Source organism: Arachis duranensis, chromosome 3 (assembly GCF_000817695.3).
Source record: "Arachis duranensis cultivar V14167 chromosome 3, aradu.V14167.gnm2.J7QH, whole genome shotgun sequence".
Classification (NCBI taxonomy): domain Eukaryota; kingdom Viridiplantae; phylum Streptophyta; class Magnoliopsida; order Fabales; family Fabaceae; genus Arachis; species Arachis duranensis.
In genome coordinates, this window is record NC_029774.3 from 16,939,142 (window position 1) to 16,962,701 (window position 23,560).

General features: G+C 33.3%; 2 protein-coding genes across 2 annotated transcripts; both read left to right on the plus strand.

Moving 5' to 3' along the window:
* Positions 1–4,104: 4,104 nt before the first annotated feature.
* Positions 4,105–6,949, plus strand: LOC107474566 (zeatin O-glucosyltransferase-like). The gene has a single exon (XM_016094186.3). The coding sequence runs from the start codon at positions 4,633–4,635 to the stop codon at positions 6,061–6,063; it is 1,431 nt and encodes a 476-aa protein (XP_015949672.1). The 5' UTR covers positions 4,105–4,632; the 3' UTR covers positions 6,064–6,949.
* Positions 6,950–13,313: 6,364 nt separating this feature from the next.
* LOC107474586 (derlin-1-like) lies at positions 13,314–22,816 on the plus strand. The gene is made up of 7 exons (XM_016094213.3): positions 13,314–13,431; positions 13,844–13,979; positions 14,190–14,263; positions 14,871–14,964; positions 20,118–20,246; positions 21,034–21,194; positions 22,425–22,816. Exons 1-7 carry the CDS (start codon positions 13,415–13,417, stop codon positions 22,660–22,662), a joined length of 849 nt encoding a protein of 282 aa, XP_015949699.1. The 5' UTR covers positions 13,314–13,414; the 3' UTR covers positions 22,663–22,816.
* The last annotated feature ends 744 nt before the right edge of the window (positions 22,817–23,560 follow it).

The following is a 23,560-nucleotide window of genomic DNA, read 5'->3' on the forward strand; positions in this document are numbered from 1 at the left end:
ATTATATATTTCTGGAAAGCCCAGGATGTATACTTTCTAACACAATTAAGAGTGCGCCAATTGGGCTTCTGTAGCTCCAAAAATTCTATTTCAAGTGCAGGGAGGTCAGAATCCAACAGCATCAGCAGTCCTTTTTTAGCCTCTGAATCAGATTTTTGCTCAGGTCCCTCAATTTCTGCCAGAAAATACCTGAAATCACAAAAAAATACACAAACTCATAGTAAAGTCCAGGAATGTGAATTTTGCTTAAAAACTAATAAAAATATACTAAAAAGTAGCTAGATGCTACTAAAAACTATCTAAAAACAATGTCAAAAAGCGTATAAATTATCCGCTCATCATCCTTATACGTCGACGGCTCCTCCAACCCACAAGGATGTAGAGCAGGTATCATACTTGATGATGGCCACGGCAACGTCATCGAGCATTCCCTCCATTTTTCATTCAAAGCAAGCAACAATCAAAGTGAGTATGAAGCCTTAATTGCCGGCCTTAGACTCGCTGCCGACCTAAACATCACCGAACTTAAGGTATACTGCGACTCCTTACCATCGTCCAGAAGGTAAAAAACTTATACCAAGTAAAGGGCCATTTGCTTTCTAAATACATTGACATCATACAAAATTTACTTTCAAAATTTTCTAAATACGAAATACAGCACATACTCAGGGAGAGTAATGGCCGAAATGACATCTTGTCTAAACTCGCCAGTACTCATCCAAACAGGTCATCCCTTTTCCAATCTACATTGCTTAAGCCAAGGATTGAACTAACAAAAATCTTAAGTGTTACACAGGAAGCAGACTGGAAATCTCCATACATGGACTATCCTCAGACAGGAAACTTGCCAGGCAACGTCGAAAATATCCGACACTTCTGCCGACATGCCTCCTATTTTACAGTTTATAATAACAACCTATATAGACGAGAATTCTCTCGTCCATTACTAAAGTGTCTTTGCAGAATAGAAGCCGCGCTTGCACTTGCCGAGGCACATGAAGGGATCTGTGGTACACACCTCGAAGCCCGAAAGTCTATCTTCAAAAATACTCAGAACTGGACTATACTGGCCGACAATACGACAGGATTGCCATGAAAAAGTTAAAAGGTGTAACAACTGCCAGAAACATAGTCCGATCACACATCTCCCGACCGAACTCTTACGCTGTTCCGAGGTAAGTTGGCCATTCAACCAATGGGGCATAGATATCCTCGGCCCCTTCCCCACAATAGCAGGATAGGTAAAATTCCTCATTGTAGCAATTGATTATTTTTCCAAATGGATAGAGGCACAGCCTCTAGCCAAGATTACATCACAACAAATGCTTTCTTTTATCTGGAAATATATTATTTGTCGATTCGACATTCCTCGGCACATTATCACAGATAATGGTCGCTAGTTTGCTGATAAAAAATTCCCATCCTTCTTGCAGGACTTGAAAATCAAACAACACTTTTCCTCAGTAGAGCACCCACAAACAAACGGATTAGCTGAAGCTGCAAATAAAGTAATACTACATGCTCTAAGAAAGAAACTAGATGAAGCAAAAGGCCTCTGGGCCGAGCTTATCCCAGAGATCATATGGGGATACAACACCACTGTCCACTCAATAACAAAAGAGACACCCTTCCAGCTACTCTACGGATCCGACGCAATGATACCCGTGGAGATTTCCCAATCCTCACTGCACACTGAACTAGCCGACCAGACTACACAAGACACAGCTCGGCAAACCGAACTTGACCTCGCAGAAGAAATAAGATCATCAACAGCGGTCAAACATTTGGCCATGCAACAGCACATAGCTCGAAGATATAACCAGAGACTTCAACCAAGGTCTTTCCAAGTCCACGACCTTGTGCTCAGAAAAACAGAACAAGCTATGAAACCATCAGCACATGGCAAACTAGCAGCTAATTGGGACGGCCCTTACAGAGTCACAGAAGTAATTGGCAAGGGAGCCTACCGACTACAAACCTTAGAGGTTAAAGATCTCCCTAACACTTGGAATGTATCTTTCTTAAAGTTATATTACAGTTAATACCAGGGACAGGCCAGTACTCTTTTTCCTACTACTAAGATTTTTCCCACAAGGGTTTTGCTTGGAGAGGTTTTAACGAGGCTAGCCTACCTGGGCCTTTGAAATCAAGGGTTCTTCAATAAATAAATTTCTTATTTTATCAAATCATTATTTTCTCCATTTCATAGTTCCGCTTCATCTATAAACATATAATGCCGACTTATACTATCAATCCGACCATTCGGATACTATCAACACCGATCATATGCCAAAATAGGTCATTCGAAATCTATCAGTCAATCTGATATCCGACCTCTAACATAATCCGATAACTCGGTTACAATCAGTCAATCCAACTGCCGACCTTAAAACAGAATCCAATCACTCAGATACAATCAGATAATCCGACTGCCGACCTTAAACGGAATCCGATCACTCGGATACGATCATTCAATCAAACCAACATCCGATCTAAATCGAAATCAGCTGATTCAACCAAACAAATATTAGATCTAAATCGGAATCCGATCATTCAATCAAACAAACCTCCGATCTAAATCGAAAGCCGATTATTCAAAATTAAACAAATATCCGATCTCACTCCGAATCTAACCTCTCAGATACAATCATTCCATCAAGTAACTCATCTTAATCAAAATCTGAACACTCGAACACTATCATTCAATCAAATATCCGATTATAATTCGAACCCGACCTTTCGACAAATATCAGTCAAAACAAATCCACAATCTTAAACAAACTACTCGGACTTAATAATAGATTGCCGAGCAATACTCAGAATTACTGCCGATCATTAAACAGAATGCAGTTACACAACATACTATCAACGCCTATTAAATCGGCATCTCAATAAACTCTGCCCACTCAGCCTTTCAATGATACTTCTCCATCAAATTAATGGCATTATACCATTAACACAATTTTGCCTAAAAAACAAATTGGCTCCAAGCCACAATCACAACTAGGAGAAATTCACCTATCATAACAATATATATATTTTCTACAAAATCAACATGTGCAAATAACCAAAAGCCAAATAAACTATTTACATAAACAGTACCAAAATTAAGAACATAAACAGTCATAAGCTCACTATAGGAGCAAAATAAATCACTAACATACATGTTTTAACACACAAAATATACACACTGATCAACTATTTTCATCCTCTTCCTCGGCATCTCCGTCATCTTCAACCATAACTCCATCTCTGAAATTGTTGCCCGAATCCATCTGAGAAAAATCACAATTGGGAGCCAAAAACTTTGCTTGCAAGGAAGCCCTTTCAAATCCCTCAACAAAAGAGTCTAAAATTTCTGTTACCTTACTTTTCTCAACTTCCTTCAAATCTCGCTGTTATCTCTACAACCTGGGAAGTCATAGAAGAAAGCTCGGCCTCTTTCTTCTTCAAATCTTCAACTTCTTTTGCATAGTTTTCCTTCATCAATTTTAGCTCTTTCTCAAGATCAGCTACTTTACTCTCCAGTTCTGTAACCCTTACATTCTTCAAGCTCAACTGTTCCTCCAACTTCGCATCTGGCTTCTACTCGGCCATTTGACGATGTTTCTTTTCTCGGCTACGCCCTAAACTGGCAAGCCTTAGACCAACAACCTTATACAAAGGAAAATGGAACCAAATTGGTCATCCATAAAAATATCAAACAAATAACAAAAAGAGAAAGAACAAGAAAAAAGATAACAGAAAAGGAAAGCAAAGGTAAAAAATGTCAGAAAAAGATAATACCTCTCTCGCTCATATTTTACTTCAAACTTCTTCTGATAAAGCTCACATAACCTTATGTCAAACTATCAAACCTTTTCAACTCCAAAGGTTAATTTCAAAATCCAAAAAATCGCTTCCCAGTACCACCAAACAGTCACTTCAACTGCCCTAAGAGATATGATGTGCATTGAGAAGACGCACGTCATTAATAAGTACACACAGTATTCTCTCTCTCATTAATATTAATTTATTAATTGTTTAACAAAGCATCTTGAACTGGGGGCTCCAAAACCACGTCAAATGCCGAGTTATGCACCAACTCAATTAACTGACCTGTTCATTAAAAAGCTCAACCTGCTTCATTAAACACAATTCCCAGGTCAAGCTTGGGGGCTATGATCCGGCCGTTGCAAATCCAACATCATAAACTCGGCATTATCATTCATAACTCGGCATTATTCACGTTATTATTCAGAAAGCTGGCGTTATAGCTTGGCATTACAGTTATTAATCGGCAATCAATGATCATAACTCGGCAATCTGCATAACAACTCTGCCGTTACACGTTACAATTTCAACAAGGTAACGCCCAACCAAAACATCATCATTAAGAACCCAATAACTGCCTTTTAAGTCGGATGACCAACAAAGGTATAACGGACCAATAGTACTCCACCTATAAGAGGTATGACATCTTATTGATACTACCCCGAATAACGTTCAAATGTCGTTTTCCACTTCTCATAAAATAAATAAACAAAAAAATGTGATTTTTAAATTATAAATATTAATAAAGTCTAGTATACTTTATATGTACATTGCATAGTAGCCAGCTAAGCATCAACCCCTACAGCCCAAACTCGAAGAATGGCTTCCACTGGCAAAACCTATGACAATAATAATGTTCATAATCAAAACCAAGTTGTTGTTGTGATGATACCTTTCCCAGCACAAGGCCACCTCAACCAGCTTCTCCATCTCTCACGCCTAATCATATCACACAACATACCCGTCCACTACGTTGGAACAAAATCACACAACCGCCAAGCCACACTTCGTGTTCAAGGTTGGGAACCAACCTCCATTTCCAAACTCCATTTCCATGACTTTGAAGTCCCTCCTTTTCCTTCTCCTCCTCCAAACCCTAACCAACAAAGCATGTTCCCATCTCACATAATTCCTTCCTTTTACGCTTCCTCAAATCTTCGTGAGCCTGTGGCATCACTTCTTCGATCCCTTTCGTGTCTGCACGAAAGGGTGGTAGTGATCCACGACTCGCTAATGTCGTCTGTGGCACAAGATGCCTCGGATATACCAAACGCAGAGAACTACACTTTTCAGAGTGTCTCTGCGTTTTGCTTTGCATTGTACCTTGTGCTGGATCTCATGCAAAACAATAATCCGAATATTGAAAGTTTTGGTGTTCATATTACCGAAGCTGCTTCTTTAGAAGGATGCTTCCCGGAAGAAATAATGGACTTCATTACAGAACAAGTCAAATTCTTTGCATTGAGTAATGGGTTCATCCACAACACAAGCAGAGCCATTGAAGGTCCTTATATGGAGATGATAGAACAGTTCCCTGGCATCAACAAAAATATTAAGCATTTTGCTCTGGGGCCATTCAACCCTTTATTCCCCAGCAAGAAAAGTTGCAAGGAAAAGGACATCATAATTGAGTGGCTTGATAAGCAAGAACCAAATTCAGTTATATACATCTCTTTTGGGACAACAACATCATTGACGGAGCAACAAATCAAAGAGATTGCAACTGGGTTGGAACAGAGCAAGAAGAAGTTCATATGGGTGCTGAGAGATGCAGACAAAGGGAACATTTTCGATGGCCAAGTCAGGAGATACATTCTCCCTGACGGATTTGAAGAGAGAATTGAAGGGATGGGGTTGGTTATAAGAGATTGGGCTCCACAATTGGAGATTCTAAGGCACAATTCAACCGGAGGATTTATGAGTCACTGTGGATGGAACTCTTCCATGGAGAGCATAACAATGGGGGTGCCAATTGCGGCATGGCCTATGCACTCTGACCAACCAAGGAACATGGTTTTGATAACCCAAGTGTTGAAGATTGGTTTGGTTGTTAAGGATTGGGCCAAAAGGGATGAGTTGGTTACTGCTTCCGAGGTTGAGAATGCTGTGAGAACTTTGATGGCATCAAAGGAAGGTGATGAGATGAGAAAGACGGCATTGAAGCTGAGAGATGCCGTTCTTGAATCCATGGATGAAGGTGGGGTTTCAAGACGGGAAATGGATTCCTTCATTGCTCATATCTCCAGATAACATGAATCTTTTTACCATTTAAATTTTCTAAAGCTTATATTTGTCATCATTTAACATGTAAACTTATATCAATTATCTCTCATATTTCTATGGCTAAGTTTTTTAGAAATGGATGAAACGTATCTACAATCTACTGTTATGGATAACAATTTTGTGTACACTCTTATAATACAGTAAAGCACACCCTCTTCAATACTAAAATATATCTACCGACAATTATATTCAGATTCACACGTGGATTTTTTTTGTTTACTTAGAGAATAAGGGCTTTAATTTCATGCAAGATAAGGCAATTTATTCGAAAAATATGAAACCATAGTTGTAAAAACTAAATTGAATTTCGGTTGAATTGAGAAATTAATAAATCAGACTCTAATCCGATTCAATCCAAAACCAAGACCGTTTCAAGATAAAAATCGTTGAGAATCAACCAAACCGAACTGCATCAAAAACTAGTGCTATCTGCTGTAGTCGAGCATTGTAAAAATACCTCGCCAACTTTCTCTCTCCATACGCGCGGCCCCTCGATCCTTCTTCTAACACTATAAAGTATAAACATTCTTTATTTCTTTACATCAGCCGGTGTAGACCTTTAAAAAAAAAAGCATGACTTCAAGAAAAGTACCTGGGAGTAGGACAAAGAAATAACAATTATTGTATTACAAAATCCAAAAAGGAAAAATCGACCCCCACTAGCTACTTGCTTTGATCTCTACCAAACATGGCTTTAACTTATCCCATTTACTTCCTTGCAACTATCTTTCAGTCACTATCTGAACTGAGCTCACCAATAACTGCTCGCCACGTGTACACACTTGCCCCGTCTTCATATGAACCTGACTTGTCCCCACCGGTACCCTGGTCCCCACCGTCTTCGTCCTCCTCTTCGTCGTAGAGCTACTATCCGAAGATCATGAAGGCTCCGGCGAGGACTGCTTAGACGTCACCCTAACGTCACCGCTTATCCGATGATGCATCAACTTCCATTAATTAAATCAATCGCATTACATAGTTTATCCTTAAAAATCATCATATTTTTATCAAAAAAAATCATCATATGAGAATGGTGTCACAAAATTAGCGATTGAGAGTGGAGGATTTAGTCCCCTCTTGCATTGTTTAAGATGGCATCATTTTGTAAGTTGTTTACTTGTTTTAGAAGACTATTGGTAATTCGTAAATCAATTACCATTCAGAAAAAAGAAATGTCCATCTTTTAAATTATCACTACAATAAGGTATCTTTTAAATTATTTCTTCAATCACCTTTTTATTACTTTAATTTTTAAAAATATAAAACAAATACATTTAATAGATATGATTTTTCTTTTTCAAAAATTTAGAAAGACTAAAATTTATAAATTTAAATTTAATTTACAAATCACGTACAACATACTAACACATTTCAAAATTTTCAAAACATCCCAAAAACATTTTTAAACGTCACTCATATAATGAATTTTTTATGTTTATCAAATATGTTTAATTTTTAATTTTGGATATGTTGAAAAAATATTTATATAAAATTTTCGAATGAATTTTGGATGTGTTAGAAATCATTTAGTGTACAATTATAGTATTTTGGATGTGACTTAAAAAAGAAAAAATAATAATTTTTTTTTATTGTGGGTAATATTCATTATAGGATGTGTTTGTTTAATTCTTTTAATCTAACTAGTAGAAAGTAAATTCTTAATTTTTTAACATATTTCACTTTCAATCATATTTTCACGAGTAAATATTTGATAATATGTTTAATTTTTAATTTTAGATTTGTTCAAAAAATATTTATATAAAATTTTCGAATGAATTTTAGTTGTGTTAAAAATTATTTAGTGTGCACTTATGGTATTTTGAATGTGACTTGAGAAAGAAAAATAATATTTTTTTATTGTGGGTGCTCTTGGGTGAATGACCTTGATGTAACTCGGTCGCTTGCAGTCGATGCTTAAGTTAGTATTATAAATTTTTTGTGTGTCCTTCCGAAAATAAAATGCCATATCTTTATAGGTGATGTGGAGTAGATTGGTTATGTTTTTTGGTAATCATTTGCATTGAAGGGTAAATATAACAGGTCGGCAGGTTATGGTATCTGATCGGGTGTTAGGATTCCGAGCTATACCGTTTGAGATGGGTTATAGCCCGTTGACCCGAGTTATAATGCATAATGCCGAGTTATGACTTATGATTTGTAACAGCCATATCACAATCCTCAAGCTTAGCCTGTGAATATTTTTGATGAAGCAGGTTGAACTTATAATGAGTCATAACTCAGTAAGTAAGATAGCTATGGAGCCCCCAGATCAAGATGCTTTATTAAAAATAATAAATATCAAGTTGGATTAAAGAAAAAATGGTAATAATTATAGTTAAGACATTAAATGCTAATGTGAAGAGTGTGCATGTTCTCGAGGCCTTCTGCATCGTGGATGTAACTGATGGGACGGTTTGGTGGAACCCAAGCAATTTTGTTAATGGTTTATTTAGATACTTTAGAATCCAAATGGTTATCTTGTAAGTCATTATCTTGCCAATTATAAAAAATGTTTGGGAGGAAGAAATGAGCAAGAGAGGTAAGCTTTTGTTCTATCTCTGCTACCTGTAGTGTTTCTTCTTCTTTTGTTTATTTTTCTGAGTCGTTGATAATGGGGTTTGAGAAAGAGAAAAAGGAAAAGATTGATTGGTCTTACAATTTGGTGAACGAAGATGTGCGAAAACGGATTTCTTTGTTTGTTGATGAAGAAGCTATCAAATAGATAGATAGGAATAGGATAGATAGAAGGGGTTCTGGTGTGCGTTTAGAGTTACTGTCATGTTCTGCTCATGATCGTGTCTTTCATAAGGGGGAGGGTTTCGAGTTCTTTTACATACACAGTTGTGTGCTAGAAGAGTTGAGGGTCAAGCTTCCTTTTACGGATTTCGAGTGTTAGGTTTTAAAGCAGTTGAGTTGTGCTCCTCGCAACTTCACCCCAATAGTTGGGCTTTTTTGCGAAGTTTTAAGGTGTTGATGGAGTTTCTGGAGAAAAATCCGTTGTTAGAGTTATTCTTCTTCATGTTTCAGGCCAAGATTGTTTAGAAGGGTGGTTGGGTGAACTTGAATAGTTCTCGAGGGTTTTGCCATTTTTAAGCTGTATAAGTCCTCTTTCAAGGACTTTAAAGAGATGTATTTGAAAGTCAGGTCTGCTAAGAGTGATTTTCCATTTTATTTTGATGAAACTCTTGGGGAGAAGTTTCCATTGTGGAGCTGCTTTGAACCCCAAAACATTCTAGGTTTTGAGACGATCAGTCCGAGAAATGAATGCATCATTGAGTATTTAGTAGACTTTATTACCCGAAAAGAGTTAATCTCGATTTTTGATTTACTTCAATGGGATGACAATAGGCAGACCGTTGTAGAGTATTTGGGTAAGGTGTTGAAATATAGCTTTGTAGGTATTGATTTAGTATGTTAGTAACTGTTTGATTCATATTTGTTTCAGGTGGGAAGTATCCTGGAGTATCTATTGCTACTTTAAGAGCTCGGGTAAAAAGTAAAAATCTGGAAAAGGAAGGGTTGACCTCGAAACCAGATAAGGGTACTGGTGTGGGTGAGGTTAATCAACCTCACCCAAAAAGGAAGAAGGTCATACTGAAGAAAAGGAAATTAGATGTTGTGGACTTATCTGAGGACTCTGATGAAGATGGGGAGGGGTGGAGGTTCCTATTGTGGAAATTCATGAATTTATGGATAATTAGAAAAAACTGCATGACCATAGTGATGGGTCATCTATTTGGGGTAAAGACTTTCCTCATATGGTCGTCGCTGATGAGGTTTGTCAATCGTCGGCTGATGTGTCATTGGCGAATGAGGTTGGAGATATTGCCATTAGGCAATATATGCAGGTATGATTTTGTGTTTTGTTTTCTTGTTCTATTGGTTTGTTATTTGATTGTGTTGTTGTCTTTGTAAGGTTGTTGGGTTGTGATGACAAGTCATCTTATGCTAGCTTTTCAAGCATTTTTCACTTGTTTCATTAGGTTTTATGCACTTTCTTGCATTGTAAGTAAGTGGTTTGGAGTGGAATTGCATGGTTTTGTTGAATCAATCAACCATCCTTTATTTGATACTAAATCATGAGGTTTAAGCTAAAACTAATTGGGTTTTGAATGATTTACAAACCTTGTGAATTTGGTGATACTTTGATTGGTTGTTTTGATTAATTGAAGATGAAGAAGAGAAAGAAATAAGGAAAGCATGGCCTAAGGAAGAAGAAAAGCGTGGCCTATGGAAGAAGGAAAGCGTGGCACATTGGTGCGCGAAATTGTGATCATCAATGGCGCCATCAACATGGTACGCTCAATTGCAATCTCAACTCTTTATCACAACTTCGCACAACTAACCAGCAAGTACACTGGGTCGTCCAAGTAATAAACCTTACGCGAGTAAGGGTCGATCCCACGGAAATTGTTGGTATGAAGCAAGCTATGGTCATCTTGTAAATCTCAGTCAGGCGGATTCAAATGGTTATCGAGGATTAATGATTAAAAGATAAATAAAACATAAAATAAAGATAGAGATACTTATGTAATTCATTGGTGAGAATTTCAGATAAGCGTATGGAGATGCTTTGTCCCTTCCGTAAGCCTTGAAGTAGAATTTGGTATCGAAAGAGATGTATGTAAGGACACCAAGTAAGAGTTCAATTGGATCAGCAATTCGAGAAGTCACTCAAAAAAAGGAAATCGAAGATTTTCAAAATCAAGGGTTATCCAACAACTGTCACACGATCAGACAAAAGAGCGAGAACGATTACCTACGTTTTTGCATACGTGGGGGTGTCACTTCAAGATTGATCAGTTAAGGAAATGGCTATAAATACTAGAAGGATCAAAGGAACAAAGGTTGGAACTTGGTTTCAGAAATTACTCACGCACACTCACATCCCAGCAACTTTCTGAATTTGCTGCGAGTCAAATTTCTGTAGGATTCCTTCCACTTGTTTTTACTTTTCATATATAATTTTTGCAAAACATTACTTTTCATGTTCAATTTATCTTTCAAACAACTTTAATTTTCTTGTTAAATTTACATTTCAGCACTTTCAATTTCCATGTCAAAAGTCATTTGATTCAGTCGAAGGCATTCTATCGCTTTGTTTAAATTCAATGCAAGCCATTTCGATTTTAGTCAATTTTACTTTTAAAAATCTTTATTTAACACCTTTTTCAGTCTTTCCTTTAAATTTCGTCTAATTCGAAGATCTTTGATGCACTCTTAGAAAAATTGGTACTCGCAAAAGAGGAGTTGCTTTTACTCCCAGACCATTAGAATCGAACCACCATCGATTTGCTAAAAATCGACAAAACACCAGGTCTAACGAAATCCTATGTGCGCGCTTTTTCTTCTTCTTCGTCCACGCTTTTTCTTCTTCTTTTTCCTGTGATTTTTCTTTTATTCTTACCTACACTTTTACTACTTCTTCTTTTTCTTTTTCTCCTCGTTTTTTTTTCTCATTTTTCATTTTTTTATTGTCGTCGTCACCACCACAACTACTACCTCATCCTCTTCCTCATTCTTCTCCTTCTTCCTTTTTCATTTGATTTCTTCTTTTTTTATTTTTTCTCCTCCTCCTTCAATATCATCACCACCATTTTTACATTTTCATAATTCTTGCTTCACCCTCTTAATAAGAATCTGTGTCATGGTTAAGAAATTTCAATGTCAAAATTAAGAACTTCTTGTGTCATGTTTAAAAAGTTTCAGTGCTATGTTCTTTTTCTTTCATATTTTCATAATTCTTATTTCACCCTTTTAATAAGAACCTGTGTCATCGTTAAAAAATTTCAGTATCAAAATTAAAAAACTTCTTGTCTCACGTTTAGAAAATTCCGGTGCTGTATTTTTGGTAAATTCTACATAATTCAAAAATCTCCCTCCTTCTCTTCTTCTCTTTTAGTTTAATACCACACAATCAATTCAATGATTACAAAATATATCATTTAGTTAAAAATAACACATAAATTTTTTTATAAATGACCAAAATTTTTTTAAAAAAATCATAAGTCCAAAACATTAAATTATTCAACTAATAAAAAATATTTAAATATATTTTAGAACCAAAAAATAACTGATTATCTTTTTAAAATTATAGATAACTTTATCTTTTTACAACAATATGATAAAAGAATTAAATAATCTATCCAAAACATTTGATAAAACCACCTAACAAATTACTCATTTTGGATAGTTTTATTGAAGGAACACTACCAAATCTTTGATCTGTATCAAATTTGTTTATAAATTTTGTTATAATTGGATTAAATTCGTATAGTAGTTTTTGAGATTCCCAACCTTTATTATTTTAGTCTTTTAAATTTAAAATTGTCTGTACTAATTTTTGAAATCTAATTCTAGGCACCATGTATATTGGTGTCTGGACACTTTTCGGTGTTAAGTCAATGAACGAAATGTCGAAATAATTTTGGCTTGCCATGCTAGATCCGAGTTAAATGATGTTTATTCATTTTGGCGTTTAAACAAAACAAAAACGAGGTCGTTTTGGAGAATAAGGGGAGATAATCTGTTTGTACATAATTTAAACTCTTTTTCGTTTTCTTGTTTTGTCTTGTTTAAGTGCAAAAAACAAAACGACGTCGTTTAACCGTATATCTAGGATAATAAGTCAAAGATAATTTAACATTTTATTTGCTAGATCAATGTTAAAAAGGATCTAAAAGCTAATATAGTGTCCATAGCTAAATCTCGGGGACCAAAATAGTAAAAGTTGTGAATTTGAGGGACTAATTTAAGGATTTACTCTTATAATTGTCTGCGCTCGAATTTTTATAACAAAAAATAATAGTTTTCTTTAAAAATTCAGGAATAATTTATTTATATTATAAAAAACAATTTGAATAAAATTTATTACAGCTTAATTTGAGGTATTAATCTAAACAAAACAATATAATTGCAGTTAAAATTGATAATACCATTTTTCTTTATTTTTTGTGATTTTTTCAAATGATCCTTTATCTTTATTATTTTAATATTTACAAATTTTCTATTAAATATAATTTGGGAATAAGACAGGAAAATACTCTCCAAATTCATGCGCAATACGAAAGGAGTTAGAGTCTAATAATCTCCACTAGATAACGACAGTGTGGAGTGTGATCTGGTGCTAAAGCTAGACTTTGAATGGTCATTACTTCAAAGACTAATTCTTCATCATTTATTGGCTCATACTAGTATTCCACTACTCTTTGGAATTTCCAAAGTTGTGAAATTTTATTTTATATTTTCCTTTCTTTCTTCATCTTATATGTAACTCTACATTCTCTAATTCCCATCATTCCATTCAATTCAATTCAATATGTCTACTCCAGCAGAGTATTCTCTCTTTCTCTATTTTCTCTCCCTCTAAACAGAGATTAGATTTTCATTTGTTGATGCATATTTGCATTTTAATTGTTGTGCTTTTATTGAAATTGTTACTATATATCATTTTATGCTCAAAATTCCATCATAATCATCTTAATTATGCTCAATTATTTTGCTTCACATCTCCTATAAGTGCATTATGTTTTGAGACCGAGCAAGATTTATTTCTTTTTAAGCTTTGTTCCAATGATTTTTCGATTTAAAATCTTCAAACAAATTTCGTAAAAACTCATCAGAGTCTCCTATGTTATTTTTCTAAAGTTATACCAAAACTTGTTTATTTTTCTAAATTCTAAAACTTTTGCTATGCTGCCATATACCATTTTAGAAAAATTAATTTAATTCTATGTTGCTATTGCAGTTACTACCGTTCTCTACCACCTGTCAGTAAGACCTATGGAGTGTTATGTTTGATGATCAGTGCTGCATATTATCTGCAATTATATGATGCAAAGAACATAGCACTCTTTTATGGACTTGTATTTAAACGCCTTCAGGTTTGTCATAAAAAATTAAATTGATTCATTCTTCTTCTATGTTTCGCCAACAACTACCTATTCTTAAAATTCTTGGGACCCGGATTTTCGTTCTAAGGCTAAAATTGAGATCAACTCTTTCTAGCAATAAAATTCTAGCAAAAGTTCTAATTGTCTCGTAATTTCATTTATTTAATTTACTCACTTATGTTTTGTTTGTCCCTGATGTAGATTTGGAGGCTTATCACAAATTTCTTCTTTCTTGGACCGTTTTCATTTCCATTTGCAATTCGACTTATAATGATGTAAGTAGCAATGTAATTTTTTTTTTATCACATCCCTTACTTTACACTCCATGAGCAATTTCAAAGAGTATTTTTAAAGTATTATTTTTTATATTTATAAAAAGTGAACTGATTTAAAATTGAAATGTGTATTACAATTATTAGATGAAATAAAATTGATCTCACGTTAGAGATATGATATTATTTCAATAGACGATTAATAAAATTTTGTCACTTGTATAATTATCTCGATAAATAATTAAAAATAATATAAATTGAATTTTTTTTTTGGACTGAAATTCAAATTGAATTGAACCAAATATTAGAATGACAAATATTACATTTAGTTTCAAATTACTATTTGAGATATATAACTTCACAAATATAGATGTAGCATTTTATGAGACCCCAAATGAAATTAAAATAAAAGTTACTATTTGAGTTGTTCAGTTGTTCTAAATTCTGAGAATCCATACTTTAAAGTTAAAAGTGACCAAAATTGTCTCTTTATATCTCCGATTTAATTCTTGATGAAAGTATCTATATTAAGTTATTAACTTTATATAGTAATCTTCAACTTTCCAAAAAATTAGAACCATGATTGTTTGAGTATTTAATAATTGAACAGAGCAAAATATGGAGTTTCGTTGGAAAGAGGACCCTTTGATAAACGTACTGCAGACTATGTTTGGATGTTCATATTTGGTGCACTCTCGCTTTTGGTATGTAACGCAATTCTTGTTTATTTAAATCAATTTTTACATGTTTGCTCCTCTGGTCTGTTGAAAGAGGTAATGTAACTGAGCATAATTTGAACTAAGCCAAACAAGTAGAAACTGAATAAGATGTTAGTAATATAAGAATAGTGTAACATCCTATTATTCAAATTCTTATACTCGAATCAATAGTCAATGATAATAAGGTGGTATGACTCTCAAGGTGAATTATAATATATAATTATAAATAATTGAAAAGAAGTATAAATCGAGAAGTCTGAAAAGAGTAAAAATAAAATCGCAAAATTGCAACACTCACGTATCGATAATTAGAAGACAAAGTACGAATCGACAACGATACAAAGATAAAACTATAAAGAAGAGTAAGAACAAGACAAAGTATAGATATATAACATAAGTAAATAGCCACTAATTGTGACCTGCGAAGTTTAGGCCGGCTAGGGTACAGTATAAAAGTAATTGACAACAATATCTCCTAATCTCTCCCAAAAGATACATAAGGACCTCTATAGGCAAGTTTCAAAGGATTAAATACATAGCATAAGTTTTCAAAACAAAAGCGAAGAGGATCTAAGAAAAATGTAAATAAGAGAATTTCAAAGGTCTTCGCCATCTTTCAGATAAACCACAGCTCACTGATGAGCACCTGGATTTGCATCTGAAAAACAAGATATATATACGGAATGAGAATTCCGGACCCATAAGTTTCCAGTACGATAATAGTGCCAAATAAATACAATACACTATAATATAAATTTACTAAGCATCTTAAACTTCTTACCTCGTCATATCCATCCTAAGTTCTCACTAATCCATAACTTGGCAACTACCATAGGGGATTCTAATTCTAATCCAATATCCTTTATACTTTCACTACCTTCCAACTGAACAATCCAAGAACCGAACCATCCCTCAAGTATTTCAACTCATGCAAACACAAACAATACAGATAAGTAATGCACAAGTAAGGCAAGTAAGACAATTAAAAAATAATTATGAAACAAGCACAATTAGGCAAACCAAAGTTATTAGCAAACTCAAACAATTCAAACAGATGCATATGATGTATGTCTATCCTACTGGCCGTGAGCTCACGTGTCGGTTATTTTGGCAGAACCCGACATATCCGGTAGCTAACCTAGATATCATCTCTCTGACATACCTCCACACTCTTGGGATATAGTGCCTATCACACTCTCGGGATATAGTGCCCATCACACTCATGAGATATAGTGCCCATTACATTTTTTGAGACAAAGTGTTCCCACACTCTTAGGATATAGCGCCCTCCACGCTCTCGGGATATAGTACCCATCACACTCATGGGATATAATACCCGACACACTTTTCAGGGTAAGGTGCTTTCACACTCTTGGGATATAGCGCCCACCACGGTCTCCGGATATAGTGTCCGTCACACTCATGGGATATAATGCCCGACACACCTTACAACAGAGAGAAACTCAACATACTCATCATCATCAATCTCAATCAGATTTCTATTATCATATTCATTCATCAATCATTCACATTCATTCATTCAATATCATTATGGCCAAGAATTCATCAATTATATAGCACTTTCTCAATTAATCAATCATAGTCACAGTCACTGTCTACCAGACATATAGTGTCTATCACACTCACTATTTATCATTACCACCCTTATACCTTCTCTCGTACACTCACATTTTATCAATTCATATCTTAATTCAATCTCAAGTTCATCATTTATAATCATCCTCATCATTCACTTCTCATTCAATATTGCCAACAACTTATTACTTAGTTACTCGCTCTACTCACACTTTTCAATTTAAATCCCCACTCCAAAACCTCTCTTCTCCTATAAGTCACCATCACTTCCTAATTCAACCCTCTTCATTACCATTATCATTCAATTCTAGGGTCTTAGAGAGTGGAAATAGAGGTTTAGAAGTTCAAAATTAGGTTTTAAAATATAAAATTCACTTTGCTGAAAACAGGAGTCACACGTACACGTGGGTGGGTTTTTTTTCTTGCTCGCGTACGTGAGATACCAAACCCGAAAAGGTTGGTCGCGTCGCGTGCGAGGCTTGCGTACGCGAGTCATGCAGAATAGGTTAAAATTTGTTAAGTCCATAAATTCAGTTTTATGCACCTAACTTTCGACGTCCATAATTTTCTATACAAAACTCTTATTTCCACAAAATGTATACCGTTTTAAAGCTTTCAAAATTATCTTTAATTTGAAATACATTTTGTTCAATTCCAAAATCCGAGGCTCAAGTTATGGATCGTCGAAATTCATTAAAAACCAAGTTTTACCCAAAAGTTCAAAAACTTTATCTTCCAACATTTCATTCTCATACCAAAGTTTTCCAACCTAAAATAACCCAATTTCCAACTAAAATCCTTCCATACTCTTATCACCCCTCTCTCTACATATCAGTATCAAATTCTATCAATTTCAATCCAACAAATTTACAATTAACCAACATTATTCATAAATCAACAATCAATTATTATCGTTATTCATAATCATTATCAAAACTTATCAATCATCAACCATCACTTACCGTCCTTACCTCTTTCCAACTTCCGACCCAAATTCACGGCCTCCGCCTCAATATTTCATCAAATCAATATACATAAACTCATAACCATATAATTCACTATCTAATACCAATTTCAATCAACACAACAACAATAAATCATCCAAAACATCAATTATCACATCATGTCTTCTCCACATAGCAACTCTATCTAAATACTAAATTCAAACTTAATCTGAGGGGAATCTAACCTAGAAATTTACATCACACCACATGGTACTTAAATGAAACTTAAATAGTACCTTAGCCGATTCCTCGTAAAACCCAAAGACACCTCAAGGTCAACGTTCCTTAAGAGACCACAGTCCTAAAGCCTCTCCTAACCGAATCTCAGCCACCAAGGTCCAACAATCAAGCTCCCAACATCATCAATGTACTCCAAATCAACAATATTCAATCTAATCCCACAACATATTACTATAATCAACATTCAAGCTTGTTAATTCACAAATCAACAAGAACTTGAGGTTCTTACCTTATTTATGCATCAAATTGAGCAAGACCCACTAATTTTCTCCAGTTAATTTGGCCCTAGAACATCAAAACAACTAAAAATCTCAACACTCACTCATCAAATTTTCAAATTTGGGAGGGAGATACTGAGAGTGAGATTGAGTTTTTCTTACCAAATTGATTAGCAGGATTTGTAGAGAATTTCGAGACAAATGTGTGGCTGTTGACGGCTCGTCAATCGAAGCCCCAAATTAAAAGTTATGGCAGAATAAAATTGGAGCCAAGGGTTTGCTCTTCTCCTTCTCCCCCTCACTATGTTTCAGTGTGTTTCCCCCTTTGTTTGGGAAAGAAGGGCTGATGCCCTTCATTTAAGTAGAGTTGGACTGGGCCACGGGCTCAATACGGACCGGTTCGTTCGATTTGGCTTGTTTGACCCGATTTTGGACTAAAATCTTTAAAATTAGTATCAAAATTTTTATTTTAATCAGTTCTATTTAAAATTTTTATATTAGAACATAAGAATGCATTTATAATTATTAGATTGATTTAAATGATTGAGAATGAATATGCCTAATAAATAATATACAAGCAATGTATGTAATATAATTATTAAATTCATGAAAAAAATACATTTAATAACTATTATATTTATAGTCATTATCTTTAATTTTTATTAAAATATACCTAATAAATAAATTAAAATAATTATATTTCACATAACTATAAACATATAACATAAGAAATTAAAGAACTAATTTTGTTATCGCACTATAGTTAAACTCTTATACGCAGACCAGCAAATAAAATGCACTCTTTAATGATTGTAGGCTACTTCCATTTCTCTAAAAAGTAAATAATATTTTTTTTTAAAATGAAATCATAATTAAAAAATGCTTTTTTTATTAAAAAATAGGTATTTAATAATCTCATGTCATCAAAAGAATAAAACAAGAAATATAAAGTTATTACGGTATACTTCAAATTTTTTTGTCAAAGAACTCTTTTTATGGGTATTGAAATTATTTTAAAAATTATGAATTCATTTTTAAGAGTATGTATAGTGAAACATACATATTCTAATTTATTATTAAAAATAATTTATATCAATTTATAACACTAAATAAATAATTTGTTTAATAATAATTGAGTATAATATTTTTGAACATAATATTTTTGATAATATAATTTCTTATATGTTATATTTTTATAGTTATGTGAAATATAATTATTTAATTTATTTATTAGGAATATTTTAGTCAAAGATAATGACTATAAATACAATGGTATTATGTATTCTCTCTCATGAATTCAATGACTATATTAAATACATTGTATGTATATTATTTATTAAGCATATTCAATTTTAATCATTTAAATCAATCCAATAGCTATAAATACATTCTAGCATTGTCATATAAAAATCTCATTTTCGTACAATACATCCCCTAAAAATCTCATTTTCATACAATACATCCCCTACATATACATATACATATACATACAATATGTAAAATTAATTAATATAAATGAATTATTATATTGATTTTTAGCCAAAGTCTTCTCTACTATTGCGTTATTTTTCCAAGTTTCTTTTTAAACAATAGTTCTTCTTCTGTCTATTTTACTGCACATGCTTTCATAACTTCACCATTATTTCCAATTCAAACTCATATATAGTTCTAATTACATTCATAAATCCTTCACACGGCGGCCAAAACCTATATTCACAGTAGTGAAATCCATACCTTGCTACCTTAATGCTTTCATTGAACGTTAATTGGACTTAATTAATCCATTAATATTCATTATACTAATTTTTCCCTTTAATAATTCAGTTATACTCATTACACTTGTTTCTTTAGATTAACAGGCCAACGAATGATTATTGTTTAGTCGTGAACCAAAATGTACATGACTGCAGTTTTATGTTTTAGGAAATTATAATTCAATTAAGAAAAATTCAATTAAGAAAAATTCAATGATTTAGTGAACGAATTAAACATTTTTTTTTTATCTAGAACATTCTATTAGGCATGTAGAGAAAACATGTTATGGTTTATTTTGATTGATGCATGCATCCTCATGTATTAGGTGATCACTTTTGTGCCATTTTTCCGGGTTCGATTCTTGGGAGTATCTATAGTTTACATGATCACTTACGTTTGGAGCCGTGAGTTTCCAAATGCGAGAATCAATATTTATGGTGTTGTATCATTGAAGGTACATTAAATTTTTAATGATGTTAGCTTTTACTTAATGCTGCTGCTGCTGCTTTATTATATCATCAGTATAGATTCTCTCGATTGTTAAAAAAAATTGAAGAAGTAAAGTATGATTTTTAACCCTTCATTACACTTTTTCTCTCATATTTTTTATTAATTTCACTTATAAAATTTATGATAAAAAATCGTACTTTACTTCTTTAATTATTAAAAATAATTGAAAGAATTCATTCTCATCAGTCATCACAAAAATACATTTATCAATTTGTTGCTTATAACATTTGTCAAATTGTTGGCTTATAACCAACAAAGTGAAATGATTTATTAGTACTAACGCAACAAGTTCTTTTTAATTAAGTCTCATTTTTTCAACTTTTTTTTTGTTCTCTCCCATATGTTTTGCTTTTCATTTCTTTTTCTTTTCTTTCTTTTTTCTTTTGCTTCTTCAATTCCTCCTCTTATTAAGGATCGCAATAAGATAGATAGGATTAAATCTTGACACTGCTTAACCTTGTCCTGCCTTATCCTATACTATACTTTTGTTTTTGTTTCGATTAATAAAATCTATTGGACAATATCAAACATCCGAGATCATCTTGATTCCTGAAGAATTTTAGATCGGACATTTTGATTTCCCAACAAATTTTTACTTGAAAGTGTGTTTTGATACATTAATATTTTAATATATTGAAAAATTGAATGAGAGAAATAATTTAAAAACGATGGAGTATAATTCATAATCTATAGTAACTATCGGACTTTTGTTAATCTTTATTGATGTGCAGGGTTTTTACCTTCCATGGGCACTACTAGCTCTAGACTTAATATTTGGAAGTCCTATAAAACCAAATATTTTAGGGATGCTTGCAGGACACCTATATTACTTCTTATCAGTACTTCATCCTCTTGCTGGTGGGAAAATCAAGTTCAAAACCCCTCTCTGGGTGTATCCATTATTTTTTTAAGTAAATTATTAGTTTAACTTTAAAAAAATTATGTTGCTGATCATTTAATTTAAAATAAATGTCTCTTTCAATCTTAGACAATTTATTTAAAAGATAAAATATTTTCTATAATTTAAAATTATCTTTCAAGGGAAGACCTAAATAAGAAGTTGGAGTTATGGAGAGAAGCTCTAGAAGTGTATGGTCTGCGCATAAGCCGTAGCAAGACGGAATATATGGAATGTAAGTTCAGTCTGAGAAGGGAAAACTCCAATATAGAGGTGAAAATTGGAGAGAACACCCTACGAAAAGTTAAAAGTTTTAAGTATCTTGGGTGCATCATACAGGATAATGGAGAGATTGAACATGATGTAAATCATAGGATCCAAGCAGGTTAGTCAAAATGGCGGAGTGCATCTGGTTTTATATGCGACAAAAAAGTGCCTTTAAAACTTAAAAGTAAATTCTATCGCACCGCTATAAAACTGGCTATGCTGTATGGTACGGAGTGTTGGGCGGCTAAAGGGGAGCACGAACATAAGCTGAGTGTGGCAGAGATGAAGATGTTGAGATGGATGAGTGGTCATACGCGATTGGATAAAATAAGGAATGAAGATATAAGGGAGAGAGTTGGAGTAGCACCTATTGTGGAAAAGATGGTTGAATCGCGTCTCAGGTGGTTTGGACATGTGAGAAGAAGACCGATAGAACATCCAGTCAGGAGGGTGGATGAGATGGAAGATGGACAAAGGGCGAAAGGCAGAGAAAGACCTAAGAAGACCATCCATGAGGTGGTCAAACGAGATCTACATGTAAACGGTCTCTTTGTAGACATGATACATGACAGAGCACAATGGCGTCGTTTGATTCATGTAGCCGACCCCACCTAGTGGGACAAGGCTTTGTTGTTGTTGTTGTTGTTTTGTTGTAAAATTATTTTTCAATCATTCAAATAATAGTCTAAGTAATCCTTGTAAATACTGACCTGCTGATGTGTCTAGAGTCGCTTAAACCAATTATTTGGATGGTTGGCAATCGATGAAGAATTTTCAAATTATAGAAAAACATTTTGTGTTTTGGACAAATGGTCAAGGATGAGAAAGGTATTTATTCTTTAATTTAGTTTCAAAACATTTTCATATAAATCATTGTTGAAAACATATATATGCCCTCCCTAAAATACATAGCATTTGATCACGCTTCTTATAATCCTTAACTAAGTACCAAATCAGACACAAAATAGTGGCATATTGGGGAGAGGGTACCCAAGTGAATGCTCCAGTGCAATCTAATCCATCATCTGGAATTGTATTCAAAGGAAGAAGTCACCGACTTGGGGGGTCTCAAGCAACAAGTAACACTAAAGGGAATGATAATAACAATAATGCTTCCTCTTCTCAGCAACAAAATCATGATAAGGGAGATAATGGGATTGCCTTTCGTGGTAGAAGTTATCGCTTGAATGAATGAGTTTGGCTACATATCATTTGTTTATAACTTCTCGTTTATTTACAAAGGAATGTTATATACATAACAATTATGTATATCCTTTTTATATATGTATCTTTTACCTTTTAATGTTAAAAGTAAATAATAAATGGTACATAAAATAATGAAGGTTTCAAGTGGGTTGAAAAAGAAATTGAATTATAGATTCACTTTTTAAGTTAAAGAATAACTTGTGCAGAAAAATAGGTTTTAAGATATTATTTTTGTTTTTGTCTCGTCTTACAATAAGAGACAAAATGAAACTAAAAGTTGTAAATTTTAGAAAGGAAGAAGAGTAACATACACTACGAAATATTTTGGTTCAGTCACAAAATATAATGTAATAAATAGTAGAATTTTCACTATAATCAAAACAGATTACAATTATCAATATAAAATAGTCACACTTTTATAAAACCCTAAGCTAATTCAAACTTAGTTCAACACTTAAGTACTAACACAATTTAGATAAGAAGAACCAAATGTACTCAACTTAGCACACTTTTGAATACAACTTAAACAAAATAAATATATGATTTTTGTCCGAACACTCTTTGTCTTTTGTTTCTTTCAATAAACTCTCAATTCTAGACACAAGAAATGAAAAATACGCTCAAAATATCTATAAATTCAGTTAATTTCAGTTAATTTGAATATTATGACATAAAATATGATGTAAATATACAAAAGATTATGTAAATATATAATTTATTTTGTATTTATAATTTTAGTTAATTTTTTTGTGTGACTATTTTAGTTAATTTGAATATTATGATATTATGACATAAAATCACCTATAAATTTAAAAAGTGTATTATTATTATTATTATTATTATTATTATTATTATTATTATTATTATTGTTGTTGTTGTTAAATATG

Excerpts from the sequence above, each read along its gene's own strand:
- LOC107474566 (XM_016094186.3), top strand. The coding sequence starts at position 4,633 with ATGGCTTCCACTGGCAAAACCTATGACAATAATAATGTTCATAATCAA.
- LOC107474586 (XM_016094213.3), top strand. Across the intron at positions 13,980-14,189 it reads TTGTATTTAAACGCCTTCAG|ATTTGGAGGCTTATCACAAA; the intron begins GTTTGTCATAAA and ends TCCCTGATGTAG. Across the intron at positions 14,264-14,870 it reads GCAATTCGACTTATAATGAT|AGCAAAATATGGAGTTTCGT; the intron begins GTAAGTAGCAAT and ends ATAATTGAACAG.